Source organism: Musca domestica, unplaced genomic scaffold (genome assembly GCF_030504385.1).
Source record: "Musca domestica strain aabys unplaced genomic scaffold, Musca_domestica.polishedcontigs.V.1.1 131, whole genome shotgun sequence".
In the NCBI taxonomy this organism is placed as follows: Eukaryota; Metazoa; Arthropoda; class Insecta; order Diptera; family Muscidae; genus Musca; species Musca domestica.
The window spans coordinates 760820-781102 of NW_026712174.1; the positions used below are offsets into that span (position 1 = coordinate 760820).

At 34.6% G+C, this 20283-nt stretch overlaps 2 protein-coding genes and 1 long non-coding RNA gene across 3 annotated transcripts in view; 1 reads left to right on the forward strand and 2 right to left on the reverse strand.

Annotated features, from left to right (window-relative positions):
- Nucleotides 1–424: 424 nt before the first annotated feature.
- On the reverse strand, nucleotides 425–1648 carry LOC101890842 (uncharacterized). Its single transcript, XM_005186238.4, has 3 exons — nucleotides 1280–1648; nucleotides 1045–1220; nucleotides 425–981 (listed from the first exon to the last, which is right to left on the reverse strand). Exons 1-3 carry the CDS (start codon nucleotides 1556–1558, stop codon nucleotides 558–560), a joined length of 879 nt encoding a protein of 292 aa, XP_005186295.3. The 5' UTR covers nucleotides 1559–1648; the 3' UTR covers nucleotides 425–557.
- Nucleotides 1649–5228: 3580 nt separating this feature from the next.
- LOC109613176 (uncharacterized) overlaps nucleotides 5229–20283 on the forward strand; it is a 44327-nt gene continuing 29272 nt past the window's right edge. The window contains exons 1-2 of the long non-coding RNA XR_009341630.1: nucleotides 5229–5459; nucleotides 6471–6686. This is a non-coding gene — a long non-coding RNA (uncharacterized LOC109613176). The remainder of the gene's footprint in view (nucleotides 5460–6470; nucleotides 6687–20283) is intronic.
- On the reverse strand, nucleotides 14599–19989 carry LOC131800928 (methionine adenosyltransferase 2 subunit beta-like). The gene is made up of 5 exons (XM_059118795.1): nucleotides 19821–19989; nucleotides 19464–19637; nucleotides 15659–16027; nucleotides 15243–15511; nucleotides 14599–15176 (listed from the first exon to the last, which is right to left on the reverse strand). The coding sequence occupies exons 1-5, from the start codon at nucleotides 19852–19854 to the stop codon at nucleotides 14907–14909; spliced, it is 1116 nt and encodes a 371-aa protein (XP_058974778.1). The 5' UTR covers nucleotides 19855–19989; the 3' UTR covers nucleotides 14599–14906.

Consider the following 20283-nt stretch of genomic DNA (forward strand, 5'->3'; position numbering starts at 1 on the left):
AGCTGATTACAATTTTTTTCTAAGTGTGCCCGACTTCTGCCATTTTTGTGTATGTATTTGTTGTTTTAAAAAATAAAAACATAATATTTTCAAAATCAATGATTGGAAGAAACTTAAATTGCGGGCGCACATTAATGATTCATTCATCTTTCGCGCTAATTGACTCATTTTAGAAATTAACACAAATATCAAATAAATAAAAACAACTTAAATTTTGATTAATACTGCCAGGAAGCGGGCATAGCCTCAGGGCTGTATTTCTATAGTTCTACGAAGCTGTTCTACTCCTTATTATACCATGGATTTACCTTGAATGGAATGCTTTTTTCGACGCACCTTATTTCGTGGCAACACCATTTGTTAAAATGAGTACTGCAATGGCGATTGTAGTAATAGTAAATAATTGATCCATTTTGGGAAATAATTTAACTAAATATTTCGATTTATTTATCTAGTGACCCACAAAATAGATTTTCTCAACATTAAGTGTTGAATTGTTGATATAAAAAATAAGCAAAAATATATCATATTTGTATCAATTTAAATATAGCAACAAATTATTTCCAAATATTTTGCCCTTTTATTGATTGCTCCTTAAATCCCCGTACGATTACTTCAGACTCCCACCATCCGACATCTTGATTGAAAAAATTGGATTTTTTGCCCCCATAAAAGCCAGACGGAGATGTACTATTTTTTAAGTAAGGACTTATGTTATCTTCAAATATGTGCAGATCCTTACAACATTTAAATATCATATTTTCCGATTCTGGTTTACGTTTATGAATTAAATTTATTTGAATGTCCTTGCAACTTGATGGTATTGCAGAAAACTCCTTGGGGTACATATTCGACTTCGAATCTTGCGATGATCGAGTTGAAGTCATTGGGTTGTCAAATAATTCAAATTCCAAGTAGACGTTTGTTGGACTTAGATTTTGAGAGAATATGGAATAAAGTGATTCATTCGTTAACAAAGATCTGTAACAAAATTTTTCGTCAATGTAATAAAAAAAATAATAATAATGAAATAAAAGCACTTACATTAACGTTTCGTTCAGTTTTTGGGCTTCTATTCGATGCTGCTCCCAATCGTGATTTGTTAGCACATTTTCTATGGGTATATGAATCGTGTAAGATTCTTTCGGTGTAAATGGTGTACCGCCAAACAAAAACCTTAAAGACTTTACCGCTGTCCGTCTAAACGTATCATTTATTGCCTATGAGAGAGGAGTACTTGTGAGTAAAACAATCTTCCTTTTGTTATTTAATACAATACCTCACGCATTGCACTTATAGAGTCTTTTGTAGATTTAGCTAGATTTCGTTGTCTTTGGACTTGAAAATTCTTCACATTATCCAATTGCTCCATATCCTCTTGTTGTTCGTCGTCATCATTCCATTTGTTCACATAATATCTGTACGTTTTGTACACGAATGGTATTTGATTCCGTTGGTACAGCAGCGATTCTAAAACCGAGTTTATAACTTCAGCAATCGTTCCGGCCGTAAGAATATCAACTTCCAAAAACAAATTTAGTTCGACGCGGGAAGACATTTTCGAGGGATTTAAACATTAAATATCGTTTGTATGTATGTGATTACTCCGACATGGCGCGTGGGAAACCAAAATGAAAGACGTACCCTCTGTTATTTACGAATGAGTGTAATGCAAAACCCGAGCGACCTCTGTTGTTTACGAATGAGACATGAGGAAAACGCAATCAGCTGAAGAATTCATTGGATGGCGGCGGTATATCATGTGTATGCGGCGGCGTGCTATGCATGGTTGCTGCAGCCATGGTACAATGAATTCAAGGTAGGGCAGAACTACCATATGATTTAAATTTTTTTATTTTTCTGGCTTAATATGTCAACTTTATTTGCTTATGTGTGTGTCTTCTTTTCAATAATAAAAAATTGTTCAGAAAATATTCAAATTCGGGTGTTTTCAAAATGCTTATTGCAACGAATACATCGACAAAATCTACAGTTTTTGTCGCGAAATAAACCATAAGAGATATATAGAACATGATATTGAAAAGAAATTTTGACCATTCATTCAGTTTTCGCGGTTTTAAATTATTTATTCAAAATCAATTCAGAAAGATGTTTGCTTTTTTATTGTTTTGATAGTAATTCTGACATTACAAGCCAAACAGGTAGACCTCTATACTTGCAATTTTTTCAAAGTCGACCTACCTTCTCTTCATTGTACCATGGCTGCAGCTAATATTTTTTTGAACTTCTTACGTTGTCAAGTATGTTGGTGGAACACGATGTGTTCATTCATTCAAAGCATGGCAGAATAATACAGGTAGATGCATCAACGCGTGACATATCAATGTCAAAAAAATTGAAATGTTTTTTAAAATATAAGTAGATTTTTATATGTTTTCTTATTCTAAGTTAGAAGGAGGCTATTATAATTCGCGTTTTTCAAAAATTTCAAAATTGGTTTGGCAGTTCATTGTCCCAGCAGCTGTGTCGACGCGACTACCTATATTCTTCTACCATGATTCAAACAAACGAGTACCCATGGTAGAAGAATAAAGGTAGCATGGTACCATGGTACAATGATATCAAGGTAGGGCTATGATACCATATGATTTCAATTTTTTTATTTTCTTGGCTTAATATGTCATCTTTATTTGTTTATGTATGAGTTTTCTTTTCAATAACAAAAAAAAAATGTTCAGAAAACATTCAAATTCGGATGTTTTCAAAATGTTTATTTCATAGTATGCATCGACAAAATCTAGAGTTTTTGTAGCGAAATAATCCTTTAGAGATATATAGAACCTGGTTTTGAAAAGGTGTGTTGACCTTTCATTCAATTTTCGCGGTTTTCAATTATTAACTCAAATTAAATGCAACAAGTTGTTTGATTTTGTTATTGTTTTGATGCTAATTCTGACATTACAAGCCAAACAGGTAGACCTCTATACTTGCAATTTTTCAAAGTTGCCCTACCTTCTCTTCATTGTACCATGCATGGTACAATGAATTCAAGGTAGGGCAGAACTACCATATGAATTAAATTTTTTTATTTTTCTGGCTTAATATGTCAACTTCATTTGCTTATGTGTGTGTCTTCTTTTCAAAAATAAAAAATTGTTCAGATAATCTTCAAATTCGGGTGTTTTCAAAATGCTTATGCATCGACAAAATCTACAGTTTTTGTCGCGAAATAAACCATAAGAGATATATAGAACATGATATTGAAAAGAAATGTTGACCATTCATTCAGTTTTCGCGCTTTTAAATTATTTATTCAAAATCAATGCAACAAGTTGTTTGCTTTTTTATTGTTTTGATAGTAATTCTGACATTACAAGCCAAACAGATAGACCTTTAAGGGCTAAGTACATAAGAAGCTTGAAGTCATGGCTAGGCATATTAATGTCATATTATAATGGAAAACGACGGCTGGATTTTAGTGCGGCTCTGTAATCCCCTTGTGAAATGTCACAAAAAATGCCTAGCCATGACTTCAAGCTTCTTATGTACTTAGCCCTTTATACTTGCAATTTTTTCAAAGTTGGCTTACCTTCTCTTCATTGTACCATGGGTAGATTTTGTAAAATGTTTTATGAAAAATAGGTGGATTTTTAAATGTTTTTTATACGACGCAAATCAGAGGTTATTATAAAATGCATTTTCAACAATTTTTACAAATTTTAATAATTTTTCATTTAACATTTTCAATTCCAAAATCGGTTTGACAGTTCAATGTCCCAGCAGCTGTGTCGAAGCGACTACCTGTAACGGAACGGAACGATTTCCAGCACAGAGTTGCATTTTTCTTGCTTCTTTGAAGCTGAGTAACCTTTCTTATTGAGCCATGTTTACTACTAACAAATGCAATTAGTAGTTATCATGGCAGAAGAATACAGGTAGATGCATCAACGCTTGGGAGCATTGATATGTCAAAAAAATTAAATGTTTTTTTCAGATATAAGTAGATTTTTATATGTTTTCTTATAATACGTCATTCGGATGCTATTATAATTCGCGTTTTTCAACAATTTTTACAAATTTAAATAATTTTTCATTCAACATTTTCAATTCCAAAATTGTTCATTGTCCCAGCAGCTGTGTTGACGCGTCTACCTATATTATTCTACCATGGTAGTTATGTTATATTTTATTCAAAACAATGCGTACATATATGAATTATATTTATATTTTTGGCTTAACTCTAGTTTAGTAAAACTCTTAAATTTTTTCGAAATTTTTTTCCAGTGGTAGGTATTTTTACCCTGATCCCGGGAAACTATTTTTTTCTTGGGGGACGGACCCGGGACCACAGATTTTTGACCCCAAAGTGTTCAGGACCCCGACTAGACCCGTATACAATTACCCGATATATACAATATAGGTATCGTTAGTTTATGAAAATACCTATCCAACAAGTGGTCACATGATGGTTATGGTAAGTGGTCAAGATCCGGAAGTTATAGTCAAATTATAGATTTTTTGGACCCATATTTTTTATAAAACCCCCAAAAAGTCCAAAAAGGGCCCATTATGGGGGTCAACAAAATTGATGCCAAATTATATCTGACACTCTTACCTTTCCAAAATGCTACAATTTGTGCTAATACCTTTACTGAGTCCAGAGATATGGGTCTTTCCATCCGCATAAACCGATTCTAACCCCATCCAATGTAAAAAGGTAAAAAAATTACATTAAAAAGTAAAAAAACAGCTAAGTTCGGCCGTGTCGAACTTTTTATACCCTCCACCATTCGGAAGGAATTTGAAATATTTAAAAAAAAAACTCAGTCGAAAAATACCGCTTAAATAAAAACCTTTTTATGGGGGCCATACGAAGACGTGGTGCTGGATAATTAGTTTCCTGTCATAGGCTGTAGTACCGATTCCGAACTTCGAATACTTAATTTTAAACAATTCCGGTGAATAATGTCTTTAACATCAATAAAATACCGAATAAATTGGGGCTATACTATGACGTGGACCTACATATACAATTTTCCGTCATAGGTTGTAGTACCCATTACGAGCTTCAAATACGAAATTTGTCGCAATTCCGGTGTTGTTGCGAAAATCCTAGAAATATACTAAAACGTTGACCTATATAGACAATTCCATGGTAGAAATACCAGGTAACAACGTAGGCGAAAATTACAACAAAGCAACTTTTGTCGGAACTCGATATGTCGAAATTGCAAGCAAGGCGAATTTACTTGACATATAAAATTTGAGGCAAATTGTTTTGCAGCAATCAGAACATTTCATTTTGAAGCATTGAATTATTTTGTTGTGTTTTTATTTATATTTAAAAAATATATATTTTGCAAGAAAATTTTGTGAAAAGCTAACAAAAGTCAAAGACTCGAAATAAGACAAAAAACCAAGAAACAACCACCAAAATGAGGATAACTTACAAAGGCTGCTGCTCCAAACAATGAATTTTGCCGTGAATTTCTAAAAATGTAGATTCCTTCAACACATCAAATCCTCAAATTTTAAAGAAAATTACCGGCTCTTAAATCGTGGATATTTAAAGAAAATTCCGGGTCTCAGTCGTGGCTATATCTCGAAAGCATATTTGCGGATCTCAAATAGTGGATTTTATTGATTTATTTCAGACCTAAAAATTATTATTTTTGAAATGAGACCAATTTTTTATATTGAAGTCCTAAAGGAATCGTCCATCAATAAAAGTCCAAGTTTTAAGGAAAAAAGTTCAGTCGAAGCTTCGACAGAAATATATCGTCAGAATTTGACCACTTATTTAATTTACTTTATTTGAAGGACGTGTCATAATTGTTTATTTCGAAGTCCTAAAGGAATCGTCCATCAATAAAAGTCCAAGTTTTGAAGAAAAAAAGTTCAGTCGGAGCTTCAACAGAAATATATCCTCAGAATTTGGCCACTTATTTATCTTTACTTCATTTCAAGGACGTATCATAAAGATTAAATAATTTCAACTTTTCACTAAATCTAGTATTAATACTTTAAGAAGAGAACTGGGAATAATATCACATTTTATGAGAATAGTGATTATTAAATATTTTGTAGGATAGGTACCAGATCTATGTTCAAATATGATCTGATGAAGATATGATGAAAAATCATAGACTATTGCCTGGGTGATTCATTTACCTTTGAGGGAATAGAGAAGAAATCTAAGATTTGGTGAATAGTAGCAAATAGAAATATGTATGAACTAGATGTGTAAGTGAGAAAGGTATTGATCTTTGATTTTTCTACAAAGGTATTGGCCTTTGCTTGTACTCGCTTACAAACCATACAATAGCTCATATATGTTTTTTTTTAACTTTTTCCAACATTTTCAATTTTTATAATTGTTCCGGTTTCTTTCTCATTTAATGTATCTGTAGGCCGAATTCATATTACAACAATTTGTTTAACATATCAAGTTGCCTACAGCTGGCCTGATAGGGTTCCTTGTAATTCTACCATGGACAATTCTCTTCCAGGTGGTAAAGTACTTAGAGGGAAATCCTTTGTGGATTTTCAAACTATTACTATGCAAACGGAATGACGAACTTTATATACCCCCCATACTTTGTTTGGTGGAGGGTATAAAAATAACAACTCTCAACGTACCAGCCATCACTTTGCACAGCAAACGTTTGGAAGCGTTTTGTTCCTAAACGATAAAGTTCGCCAACCCACAGCCGAAGTGCATTAAGGTAATCGCATTGTTTGTGTATTTCTGATATTGAAATGTTAGTGGTTTTGTTTTGCTTGAAGTACAAAACTATTGAAAATTTTATAAAAGTTTGTTTCTCGCGAGAGCTGTACGTTAATTGTTTCGTTTGTTTTTGTTCGCTGTATACGATATCGTGGACCTGTATAGCCTATCTTCAAACTTGACCTGCATGCAGACAAAAGACTGATCTGCGCAAAATTTAAGCTTCCTATCTTTATTCGTTTTGACTCAAGCGTGATTACAACAGACGGGCAGATAGGGCTAAATCGTCTTCCTCCATACTATGTATGGTGGAGGGTATAAAAATGATAAATAGGTTGTAATAATGACTCCAAAAAGTTGTGCAGTAAATCACAATATTACATATTGACATTTTATTACTGTTTATGTATGTACATTTCATATGTGGACGCTCTGTTGCATTATCACAATATTTCCGATACAATTTGCAAAAGTGATTTGGGACATTCCTTAAATACTTCATCACATTTGTGTGTTAGACCAATTTTTGCAGCAGTAATATAATCCTTGCTCAAGTGATCAACTAAATCATCTTTGCTAGAAAAAGGTCTAGGGAGAAAAAAAGAAAGAAAAAAAAAAAACAAATTATTTAAAAATTGAACATATGTAATACGCATAGAATACTTACGAAAATATTATGTGAGCAATCTCATGCCAGAGATCACCACTATCATTATTAAAAGGTACCTGATTTGCTTCACATAGCGATTTCAAAACGCAGGTATGTCCATTGAGCCCAATACTAGAATGTATAACTGTTTCACTATACACTAATTAATTCGTATAGAAGTAGGAGTGTTACCTAGATGCCCATAATCCCATTGCATTATATAAATGCCATCGCATTTGTTTCAATAACGGAAGATCATTTAAATTATCTATTAGTCTGCCGTTTATATTGTGACTTGTATGATTTCTTAAGTCTTTTGGCTTAGTAGGCAACGGAAATTGTGATTTGAATACCATTCCGGATATAACTGAATCCGTGTCCGACTCGATGGGGATCCCAAAACCACATACAAACTGTGAAACCCCGAAATCTATTACAAATTACATATTAACATGGGACTTTTGTTGAAAATATAGAAAACTATATTAAATCACCTTCAAACATCAATGGTAAGTGACGTTTCTTACGTCCGGGTGTAGATGTGTCGGTCTCACTTGCAAAACTTGAAAAAACCGCGGCAACGAAAGCAGTCATTGATATCGCAATCACCATTACCGTTCTCATTGTCTGCTTGTCTTGTGGGAGGAAGAACCTTTTCACTACTGCTTGCAAAAATTTTATTATTCATATTGGCAATAGGTATCGGACCAATAAATTAGCACCTATTTTGCAAAAAGTTTATTTAATATTTAATTGACACAATATGTAGCAACATACATACGCGTGTATGCTATAGTGACATGTATTAAATTAGGCATATCTGAGTACACATGCATACAAGTAAATATTGCGTTTGCAGTGAAAGATCCTAGGTAAAATGTATGTCATTGCCTTAGCGGTTTAAATCAGTTAACATTGGTAACTATGCCGTTATGATATCATTACAACATAGTTACCAATGTTAACTGATTTTAACCGCTAAGGTTAAATATACACATTTTTACAGAGGTCTGTGGAATAGAATTTTTGGATTTTCAAACATTTATTAGTCATTCGATTCTGTAATTGTGGTTTTTATGTTAACATGCCTCTGTCATGAGCTGTTACTCTATGTATTGTAGACATAAAACATTTGCTCAAAATGCATTTTGTCTAGTTTTTACCATTTTAGGTCCTTGCTTCAAATACGATGTTTGAAACAATTCCTGTCTATAATGTCTCTAAAATCATACAAATACTTTACGTTGATTCAGGATATACATACTTATACTCTACAAAGTATGTATATCCTGAATCAAATCAGGAGTATTTCGGTGAGGTATAAATGGAAAGACAAAGTTAATATGCCTTCCATAGAATGGTGGAGTGTATATAAAATTCTCGTTATCTTAATCTCTGTTTTATTTTGTCTCGTACTATGAGAAAATAACGATTTCAAATGTTTCTTATAAGAGTTTCATGGTTATACAAAACTGACCCCTTTTGGTGTGGTATAAGGAGAGGTGATCAATACTTCAAGTTTTGCAACAGCTCAATGTTTGGTAAAATATTAGAAAAGGCTAGATTTTGTAATAACCACAAGAATACCGGCTGAAACTGCTTTAGGGATATTGCAGCAATTTGCATTACTAAATTCAGCCCTGAAAATTTTTGGCAAAATCTTAACATACCTGCTATTTGCATTCTGAACAAAAATCATGCGCTGACAATTTCCTGCCACGAAATTAAGGTCTATTCGACTGAAATTTTGGGTTGACAATCTTCTACCGGTACAAAAGCAAAATAAGCCGCGATATTATCGATCTTCATACTTGTCCTAGCAGCCGCAAAATAATACTTTGAGGCAAAATTCATTTCTTATAAGGCTAACATTTTAGTTTTCTGTTTTAGATTATATTCTTCCTTGACTTTTGTACCCCTAAAAGGCTTGATAATGACAGAATATTTGGTCGAAAAAAATTTAAATTTCATGCTCGCTATAGGCTCATATTTAAGGTAGAATTTCAAAAAATAAATTTGACTACTTATGTAGATCAAATAATTTTATACCCTTCAGACAAAAATGTTTTCGCATATGTAATGTTAAATTTTCTAATTTTGACATACACACGGAAATGGATAATAAAAGTGGCAGCACATATGTAAACCTCTCATCGTCTGATAGCAGCTTCTCTGTGCTGTTCTTGAGTAGTCTTCGAATGACGTTTTATTTTAAGTCAGTCTCTAAGAATCAAAACCCCAGAATAACCGACTAAAAATGTTGGCAAAATCTTTACAAAATCTCTTTTTTTAAATTTTAAATTCCGTCGTCCGGATGAGCTCCCTGGGGTTCGTTGATACGAGACCTGGATAAGTACTCGTGGACTTAGGATTGATGGGTTGGTAGTTGTTGGACTGAGGCATGGACAAATATTCTCCGGGTTTTCAAGGATTCTGGGAAGGATTAGAGCTACAGGCAAGGATGTGTTAGGACTCACACAAGGATGTGCAAAGATGTAAGGATTCGATCCCAGGATGCCCCGAATGGAATTGATGTTGGTTACACTTACCGCGTTGGATGTTGCTGCTTCCGTGGTCTGGCACTGACTGTCCCCATTCTAAGTTAGATCGCTCTTTTATATGGGAGTCCAAACACGTGTCTTGTGGTGGAATAACGGGACCTCATTTACTCCATTTGAATATCCCAACAACATAATCAGGGAACATTATAACAGGACGTCTCCCTCTCTCGTCCTTGCTCTCTGTAAAAAAAACCCCACAGAACAAAACGCGCTCTCCTGTTTTATACTTTATTTAAAAACACATCTTTGTAATTTCAAAAGTAATTTCAGAGTGTGGGCGTAAGTGAACTCCTTGTGATTTTCGTCGTCACACTTCCTCTCTTCCTCGGGGTGGGGTTCCACGATATCCTCTACTTTCGTGGTTGAACAACCACTTGTCCTTTGCATCCTATGAGGATACGGTATTTCAAGCCTTGGACCGTCACCACCCGCTTGTACTGCTCCCCAGGACGATGGTGCGCCAGTGCGGTTTTGAGGAATGGCTGTGGTCCTCGGCTCACATCCTTGGGAACTTCCTCCTCGCACACGAAGTAGATGGCGACCTCGTTCCTCGCTGGAATTACCACCACGTTCTTTCGTGCGGTAGTTCGGTTGGCTCCACAGCGGTTGTACCAGGGTTCTCCTCCAGGATGCTGTCCAGATACGCCATATCGCTGCTTGCACTCCCGACCACCGTGCTACTAGGCGAGGTTGTCAGAAGGATTTGCCCCGGAGTGATTGGTAGCCCATCCGGTTTCGTGGCGCCTGAAGTAGCACCCAACCATTCCCACTCAAAAAGTTTTAATGGGTTTATTCTTGGACCCTGGGCTTCGGTCGGTAACTCTTCGGGCGTTCGTCTAGCTGGTGTTGGCGGACCTCGGTTCATTGTTGTGGGTGGGGTATCTGACTTGTTACCCGACGACACACAAACGACGGAGATTCTAATGGCATCATTGTTCTTCTGCGGCCCGACTAATTCGGATACGCGCTTTTCTGGTGTCTTGGTGGTATTACCTGTTCCAGAGACCGCTTCGTCGTATAATGCTCTCGGCAATCTGGGCTCACGACATTGGACCAAACGTGCTGGGCTATATCCTGTCGATTCCGATATGGCGGTATTGATAGCCAAGGATATCTCGGGTAGGAAGTCATCCCACCGGTTGTGTTATTGTGGCTTACCTGGACAATCATGGTTTTGACAGTCCTATTGGCTCTCTCAGTAGGATTCTCTTGTGGGCAATATGGTACAGTGAATTGATGTTGCACCCCAATCTCCTGTAAATATTTCCCAAGGACCTTACCAGCGAATTGACTGCCGTTGTCCGAAATAATCACCATCGGTGTACCAAATCTGACGAGAATACTCTCTCGACACGCTTTCACTACTCATTCAGCGGTTGCTCTTCTCTGAGGTACCAATTCCACCCATATCGAGAACCGGTCGAAGAATACCGAGAGCATCATATTCCCATGCTTCGTTCTCGGAAGTGGGCGGAAATAATCCGTACAAACTGTTGTTGTTCTTCAGGGGCTGACACCAACATTTCCTCTGCCGGTGATACTTGGCACGACTGTCAGCGATATACAGGACTCGCAGCTTCTGACAAATTTCGCTATATCTCTCGCCAGTCCCGGCCAATAGTATCTGTTACAACGGTTGTCTGGCTATGATTTTCTCGTAGAACCCTTTCTCTTTGAGAACTTGGGACACACAGCTTCCACGGGGAATAATCTTCGTCATTAGTGTTTCCAGCAATGTGACGAAATAGCTGTTCATTCAATACTGCATAGTCCAAAAATTTCGCGGGGTTCTTTTTCATGCTCTCTAGTTTCTTCCCTATCCAGGAACATTCTTGGGGTTCGATTTTCGCTCTTTGCAAATATTCCAGTGGTTGACGTGACAATACATCAGCGACGACATTGCTCCGTTCTTTACGATACTGGACAGAGAAAGTGTACTGTTTTAATTCGAGAGCCCAACGGGCTAACCTCCCAATAGAATTTAACAATTTCAGAGAGAGATGATCGGTGATTACCTTGAAGTAGTATCTCTCTAAATAGGGACGCATCTTACCCCAGATGGTGGCCAGATACTCCTTTTCCGTGGCAGAGTAGTTCCTCTCAACTCCATTTAGGACTCTGCTCACATCACACTCTCGGTTCTCTCAAGAACTTGGACGAAAACAGCGCCCAGCCCGTAGTTGCTAGCATCGGTCTGTAGGGTGAAGGGCACGTTGAAGTCCGGTCATGCCAACACCGGTGCTTCTGTCAGTCGCAACTTCAGGATTTCGAACACGGTTTGTTGGTCCTCGTCCACCGTCAGTGCTTGCCTTTCTTAAGCATGGAAGTGAGCGGATATGCTATTGTCGCAAACTCTGGGACGAAACATCGATACCAAGAGACGACTCCTAAGAATTGGCGGAGCTCTTTCAGAGTAGTCGGTGCAGATAATTCTCTTATTGCTGCCACTTTGTCAGGATCGGTATGTCTGACCAAATCTACGACACGCCGTGGCAGGATTGATCACCGCTTCGGTGATTCTCTTTGGTTCTGCATGTTCTATTTGGCGGTGGTGGTCCTTTGTCATGGTTGGCATGGAAGGTATCCCTTCAAGGTCTTCGGTCATCTGCAGGAGGCCTGCCAGATCACTGAAATCTTTACGCCTGATATACCACAAGTATTCGGGTAGGGCATTCTTGAATATTCTTTTTACCTTCTCCTCCTCCGTGTGATCGCTGTGTCTCATTAAATCTTGCATTGCGAGCATATAGTCTTTAAACAATTCTCGGGGCTTCAGTCTCTGGCGTATTTCATCCTCGAGGTTTTCCTTAAATCTTGGAGGTAGGAAATCTTTCCGGAAGACCTCCCACGGCTTGCGATTATTCCTGAACCACATTAGTGCACGTCCATGACTTCTGGCATCATTGTGATCAGGTCTCTATTGGGTATCTGATACATCTCATTTTCTCCATTCAAACAGGACTCAGCACTATCGCGCTCAGCACGCGCCACCCAAGAATGGTTATAAAATGAGGTTCCTCGCGTCATTTCCAGCGCACAATGGCCACCAAAATCTCCGGATACCAATCCGTTGGACTATAAAAAAATAAAAAAAATATCAAAGTATCGATTACCTCAAGTAAGCGCTTCGCCGGGAATGGGCCAAAATATTGCAGAGACACATTCAGCGTGTAACGGTTTCATTGGCCCTTTGAAGGCCATAATTCGTGCCAAAGGTGATCAATTCGAACAAATCTAAACTTATTCTAAAATTTGATGTTATTTCCGAAATTTTTTGCTTTCATTCAATAAAATTAAAAAAAAATAAAAATTATGGCTTTTGACTTTGTTGCAGTTTTTTCTCTCACCTTACCCTGTATGCTTATTTGAAAAGCAAGTATCGCATTTCGCAAAAACCAAAATTAATAATCGTGGCGGTTTAAAATTCATGTTACGATAGAAATCGACCAAAATTGATTTGGACCGTCCATATAAAAATTTTAAAAATATTTCCGATCAAATTTGGTACCAAAATGGCAACACTGCCTCACAATCAAAGGTTTATTTGTTAGTAGTGGTTGGTTAGCCGCCTGCGAGGAAATGAATTGGTTTAAAGATAACTTAAAATTAGTTTAAAAATCACAACTGTTAATTTTTTTATTTATTTCCTTTACTCCAACCAACTACTTTAACATGGGGATGAACTAGGCAGTGGTCAATTGTCCATTCCAGCATTAGCTTTAAATTAACTATAAACTAATTACTTTTAAACCGATTTATAGTCAGTTGAAAAAATATGTTTTTTTTTTCTATGAAGAGTTCAAAAAGTTTGGCGAGTTTTTTTTTATTTATTTATTTATTTATTTTTTTTTTTTTTGTTATAGTGAGACCTAAATTATTATAAAATTTGTTGACTTCTAGATGATTTTCCAACCAACTTATAGTCGATTCATAAATTCTTTATTCTATAACTAACTACAAATTGGTTGTAGAATAATGCATTTATGACTAACGATTTTTTCAACCGGTTGAGAAAAATCCCACAGGCTGCTCCACAGTCATATCAACATCCAACACATATATTGTATTCATATTATTGAAAAGTAGTTTAGTTGCTTAATTTTTATAAAAAACGAGTCATCATATTTGGAAACATTGTTTCCCCTCATTAATTCATGATTGGAGGAATGATCTCAAGTAAAATGCTAAGAATTTTAGAGAACTAATAAGGATTGGACCATCCATTTTTGGAAACCCCTTGGTTAACCTTGTTATTTTTTCTCCACTATTAAATAAGCTTATTTTTTATTCAAGCCACGAAATTGATTTTATGTCTGACAAATTTGAAATAATAAAACTGTTTCATAATCATTGCTATAGAATTTCGATACAAACAGCAAATTCATAATTTTGGCACAAAAATATGACAATTTTTATTCGTATAAATAAAATCCGCAGAAATGTTTTTCTTACACATGTATGAATATCTATTTTTAAGAAATGAAATAATAATATTAGTTTTTTAAGAACCACAAGTCTTCTGTTAACACCAGAATAATATCAATTATGAAAAGTTTTCACTTTCAGTCCTAGACAAAAATACTATCAAAAATGACTACCGTAATACTATAAGTACACTTAGAGGAGAGGAAAGGGAGGACGAATAGTCATACTCGTCATACACTGTGATTTTTTTTTTTCATGTCTTTTTTAATACATACTTAATTTTATATAATATATTGTATGATGTCGGGCAAACCGTAGGAGACCACAAACATGGTATTGATTGAAATTGGAGTCATGGCTTAAAAGTGTTTTAGATATTTAAACAAATAGGTCTAAAATATTGGTATAAAGGAATGCCAGTTATTATGTCTGTTTGAAAGGCCCAACAACAAATGCACATTTTTTATAATTCTTCTGGGTATTGCCCGATATTAAATGTGAATGGAAAACCATATAATGAGTGCAGTCTGTCTATTGATTCTAGCACAGCACATTCGATCTGAGAACATATGTTTGTAGAGAATTAAAACACCAATGACTTAGGGAATAACTTCTGCTCTACATAGTCGTCGATTATTGCCTTGACAAGTTCATTGGTAACTTTGGGATGTTTAAGTTGATAACCAAATTCTTTTAATTTAGAATTGTCCAAATTTAGATGTTTATGATAGAGTTGTTCTTCGTCCAAGTAAGGCGTCAATGGTGTATTTGACAGACCATTTTGTTGGCAAATTTCGGCCCAAGGTTCCATGTGCTTGTCGTTAATTTCGCTCACAGTATCGGAGAGGCTGAGCTGTAAGTAAAATTGTGTGTTTTCAGCAAAAATTATACTTAGAAACCGTCTTAGCTATTTACTTACCTTAGTAAGGTTTGACATCACTATGCCGAAATAGTCAATATTTATGGAAAATATATCTCCTAAAATATCACTTATGGAACCTTGAGTGGATTCCGCGTCGTCTACGATATTGTAAATCTCACGATTAGCCTTCTCACTTAAAGCCAATTGCCAAATAGCAGCACATACATCATCAACATGAACTGTAGCCAGTCGCATTGCATCATTCCACAGTAATTTCATAACTTCATTTAAATGCTTGTAAATGGCAGCGATAATAATTCGAGGCACTAAAAAAGAGATATTAATTTGATACCATCGTTCAATTTAACTTTCCAAATTTGTAATACAAGGTATGATAATTGCCACCAATACATATGCAACATGTTGTTTGTTTATTTGATTTCTTGAGTAAATAAACAATGGGAAATACTTACTTAGGTACCGTTTATCACCGATTCCGTATACAATTGGTAGACGAACAATGGTATAACTAAAGTTTTCCATTGATTGTAGCTCCTTTTCGACCTTTAATTTTTGTTTTGCTACTGCTGTCCAGGGATCCGTTTTGCAGTCCTCTCTCAGTGGAGTCTTTTCTGAACTATTTATACAACCTGAACTTAACTCAATGTAACGCTTCGCCTGAACGTTCACAGATTCATTTATACAATTCATACTTAACTTTAAAATGCCCTCTTTATAGACGGCATCAGTTTGATTTGGTCGAGTTTCAGCAGCACAGTTTATAATTATGTCCCAGGAACGACCAGTTGTTGGATGTGGTACAAATGCATTTTTACAAGAATCTAAAAAAATTGGTACGTAAGGTCATGAAGAAATATTTAAAAATATGAAATTTTTCTTTATCAAGATAAGATTTCCTTCAAGTAGGGTAAGCCTTTTATATTTATATATTAACATTAAAATCGCAGTGACACACACAGTTTATTAACTCTTCTTTTGTTTATAATGTTGATAGAGATTTGACTATTTAAACCAGGGCAAGGCAGAGAGCCTCAAAATTTTTTTGTGATTGTATGTGTTTTGAAATAACAAAATATTGCAAGTGTTTTTTGGCTCTCTTTACAGAGTGAGAAATAATTGGTTTTCTTTAAATTTTAAATTTAAAATTTTCTGTTTTAAAAACAACTTGGTTGTTAAAAATTAATATTTTAACAGACAATTCGGAGATATATTTGCACAGTTATTTCAATTATGTTTCATTTTAAAATAAAAAAATATATAAGTTGACATTTTCAAAAATTTTATATAATTTTTATTAAAAAAAAATTTAAAAAAAATTATTAAACACAAATAATAATTTCGGACTTAACATCCTAACGATCTAAGTTGATCCTTTAAAAATTAATACCGATTACCACAGGCAAATAGTTGTAGAATTTTATGCTGATCAGAAACGCATATCCTGCGTTGGGTCCTAAAATATTATGTCTACGAATTACAAACAGAATGACAAACATCACATCCTGTTATTTTCCCTAATATTGACGTACATATAATTTCAGAGAAATCAAGGGATATGAAAATGTCCATTAATTGGAAGGACAATAAATTTGTCTTACAATATGAAATAAATTTCTATTCCTAACATGTGAATTCGTATGCAAATTTTGTCAAATAGAATTCAATCAAAAAATTTATAATTTTTACAAATTCGGAAATATTTGTTCCGAATATGTAGTAAGATATATTTGTGCTCCAATATTTCTTACGGTGTATTCATAAAAATATCCGACAGCACCTTCCTCAACGACTGCTCGAACAAAACTAAATATTCTCCCAAAACCATTTTGACAGAAAATTCAAAATAAATTATTTTTACAATTGTGTTGGTGAACACACAGATATCCCAAGGGATACTCTTTGCCTAGCCCTGATTTAAACCAAGGCTAGGCAAAGAGTATCCCTTGGATATCTGTGTGTTCACCAACACAATTGTGAAAAATAAATTGTTTTGAATTTTCTGTCAAATTGGTTTTGAGAGAATATTTAGTTTTGTTCGAGCAGTCGATGAGGAAGGTGCTGTCGGATATTTTTATGAATACACCGTAAGAAATATTGGATGATATAAATATATCTAACTGCATATTTGAAACAAATATTTCCGAAATTATAAAAATTACAACAGTTAAGATGTTATATTTGATTGATTTATTTTTGACAGAATTTGTAAAAGGATTCACATGTTAGGAGTAGGAATTCATTTCATATTGACCGACAAATCAATTGTCCTTCTAAATTAATAGACATTTTCATATCCCCCGATTTCTATGAAATGACATGTACAGTCTTAGTCAATTTTAGGAAAAATAGCAAGATGCGATGTTTATCATTCTGTTTGTAATTCATACAAATAATCTTTTAGAACCCAACGCAGGAAATGAGTTTCTGATTAGCATAAAATTCTACGACTATTTGCGTATGCCAGCCTGTGGAAATCGGTATTACTTTTTAAAGGGTCAACTTAGATGGTTAGCATGTTATGTCCGAAATTATTAAATAAAAATAACATCAAAATTATATAAAATTTCTGGAATTGAAATAATTCTACAAATAAATCTCCGAATTGTCTGTCACAATATTGATTTTTTACTAACGAAGTTGTTTTGAAAACAGAAAATTTTAAATTGAAAATTTAAAAATAACAAATTATTTCTCACTCTGTAAAGAGAGGCAAAAACACACTTGCAATATTTTGTTATTTCAAAACACATACAATTACAAAAATTTTTGAGGCTCTCTGCCTTGCCCTGATTTAAACCATTTTCTTAAGACATATTCAAAAAAAAAAAAAAAAAAAAAAAAAAGAACTCATCGCTAGGTTGACTGTCATTTGAATTTACTATTTCATCTTTCCGAATTTATTTGTTCACATCCAATCATCATTCTATCCCAGTAATAAGCAAAAACTGGTTTGAATGTATCTAAAGCAAATAACTTTATTTCAGCCAAGAAAGTAAAGTATTAAAATACTTTTTATTTTTTTTTTTTTTTATCTTTCAAGAATGATTATAAAACAGAAAATCTGTTGTAACCGGCTCATCGCGATTTATTATTGTTAATGAACAATACACACCAATCTCGTCTGATCTAGTCCCAAGTGGCCGGTCGAAGTAGAGGTGTTTAATGTGAATATCTCGCCAGTTGATAGCGGACATTAGATCGCTTTTGGAAGGCAATATCTGGTGCTAGATAATGAACAGAGGGGATCACAGCGTTGGCAGTGCAAAATGATTGCACACATTGAGGTTACAACAACAACTCATAAAGTTCGATTACCGAGTCTACACTCCTTTATACACTTTAATATTCATAATGCCTTATGACCAAATGATGGAAAACAATGTAATCAGAGGGTAAAAGAAAAATTCGGAGAATCTCGACTCTCTCCCGACCCAGCTTTAATCTACAATTTATTCCAGACAACGGTTATAAATGAATAAGATAGATTATTTGCTATGCTATGTTACAGAACCTGCAAGAATCGTTGTAAATTCTGGAACAGAATATCTACCAAACGCCTTGCTAATGCCATGTTTACGTTAGAACTTTTTGTAGGGTTAACCTACTTTGAGAGCATTTATTTGAAGTAAAAGTAATGGATATGACAATTTAAATCCAAATCCAGTGGGTTAACCCTCATATATATAAACGTACTGTAAGACAGAAATTTTAAGAACTATATCTCATGAAGTTTAACACGTCTACCTAGAATATTGGTAATATAAACAATAAATTAAACAAGGAATTAAAGCAGCGAGAAAACACAATTTAAGTTATCGATTGAAATGTGACTTGCCGAAATGTTACAAAAAAGTAATATAACTAAATAGACAATTTCTGCAAAGTGATCACCAGATATCTGCACTAAATTTCTATGCAAGATCAGGCAGAGTTTTAAGTATTTAAGAGCTGAACATACTTTTTTTATTTATGTAAAAGTCTAAGCAAAAAGCCGTAACCTCTTGAGTTCTACATATATCAATATGTAGAACTCAATAATAATGCTATATTTTAATTTATTTTAAATATAGGTGTATAGTGTCGATTATCAAGTTAACGTACTACTAGATTATTCGACGAAAATGCTTTCACAAGGCAGTCTGCTTGTGATATGCTGATAAATTCCTTCGGGGCAAGATATAACATTCTGCGGCTTTCTACTTCTTTAAATTGAATGTTCATGCCCTATGAATCATCCCAATAAAAATTCTTACTTACTTGCATTTATCAAGTTAGCACTGCAAAAGTCCACTTTTTCATTCTCGAAAGCCTTTGATTGCTTTGCATTCAGCCATGCCATTTGTGGAGGCGTTTTATCAACCACACGTATTTCGGCGGACAAGTTATTGTCCACCAAATATGTCAACAAGTTGCGCCCGATGAAGCCGCAGCCTAAAAAGATTTATATTTATAATGGTATTTTGGAGAAAAAAATGCATATTGAGTAATTTCAAACCATTAGAGTAAATTGGTTTATTTATATGCAATTGAATCTTAGAAGCCGATAGTGTGAACAACAAAGAAAAGCAACAATTACTCATACTAGATGTGTAGTCCTTTGATATTGTAACTTACCTCCCAATAATAAAACAGTTGGTTTTTCAGACATATTTCTATTGTGTTTGCTTTTTTAAGGCAGTATCACTTTTTTTCAAAGATAATTATTTAACTTAACTATATACAACTCTTCTTATCAAAAGGGAGTTTATTAAGTTTATATCATTTGAATCACTCATATAAGTTATCAAGTAATCAAATAATTTGTAGAACGGTGCTATCAATTCATCGTGACTATCTGACAATCAGATGTCAATTCATCGTGATTATCAGAGTTCGCAGAAAGTACTGTACAGTTCTGCAATAAATCCAAATCAGCAATAATAGGAGTGTTCGTTTACTCGATAATTTGTATAAATATTTTACTTGTAAGTTCACCTAAAAATCCAGTAAGTTTCTGAGAGTATCCAAATTCTTACAGCTTTTAAAAAAATCAGTTATTTTGTAAACAAACAAATTAAACCAATCAGAGAAGATGCAG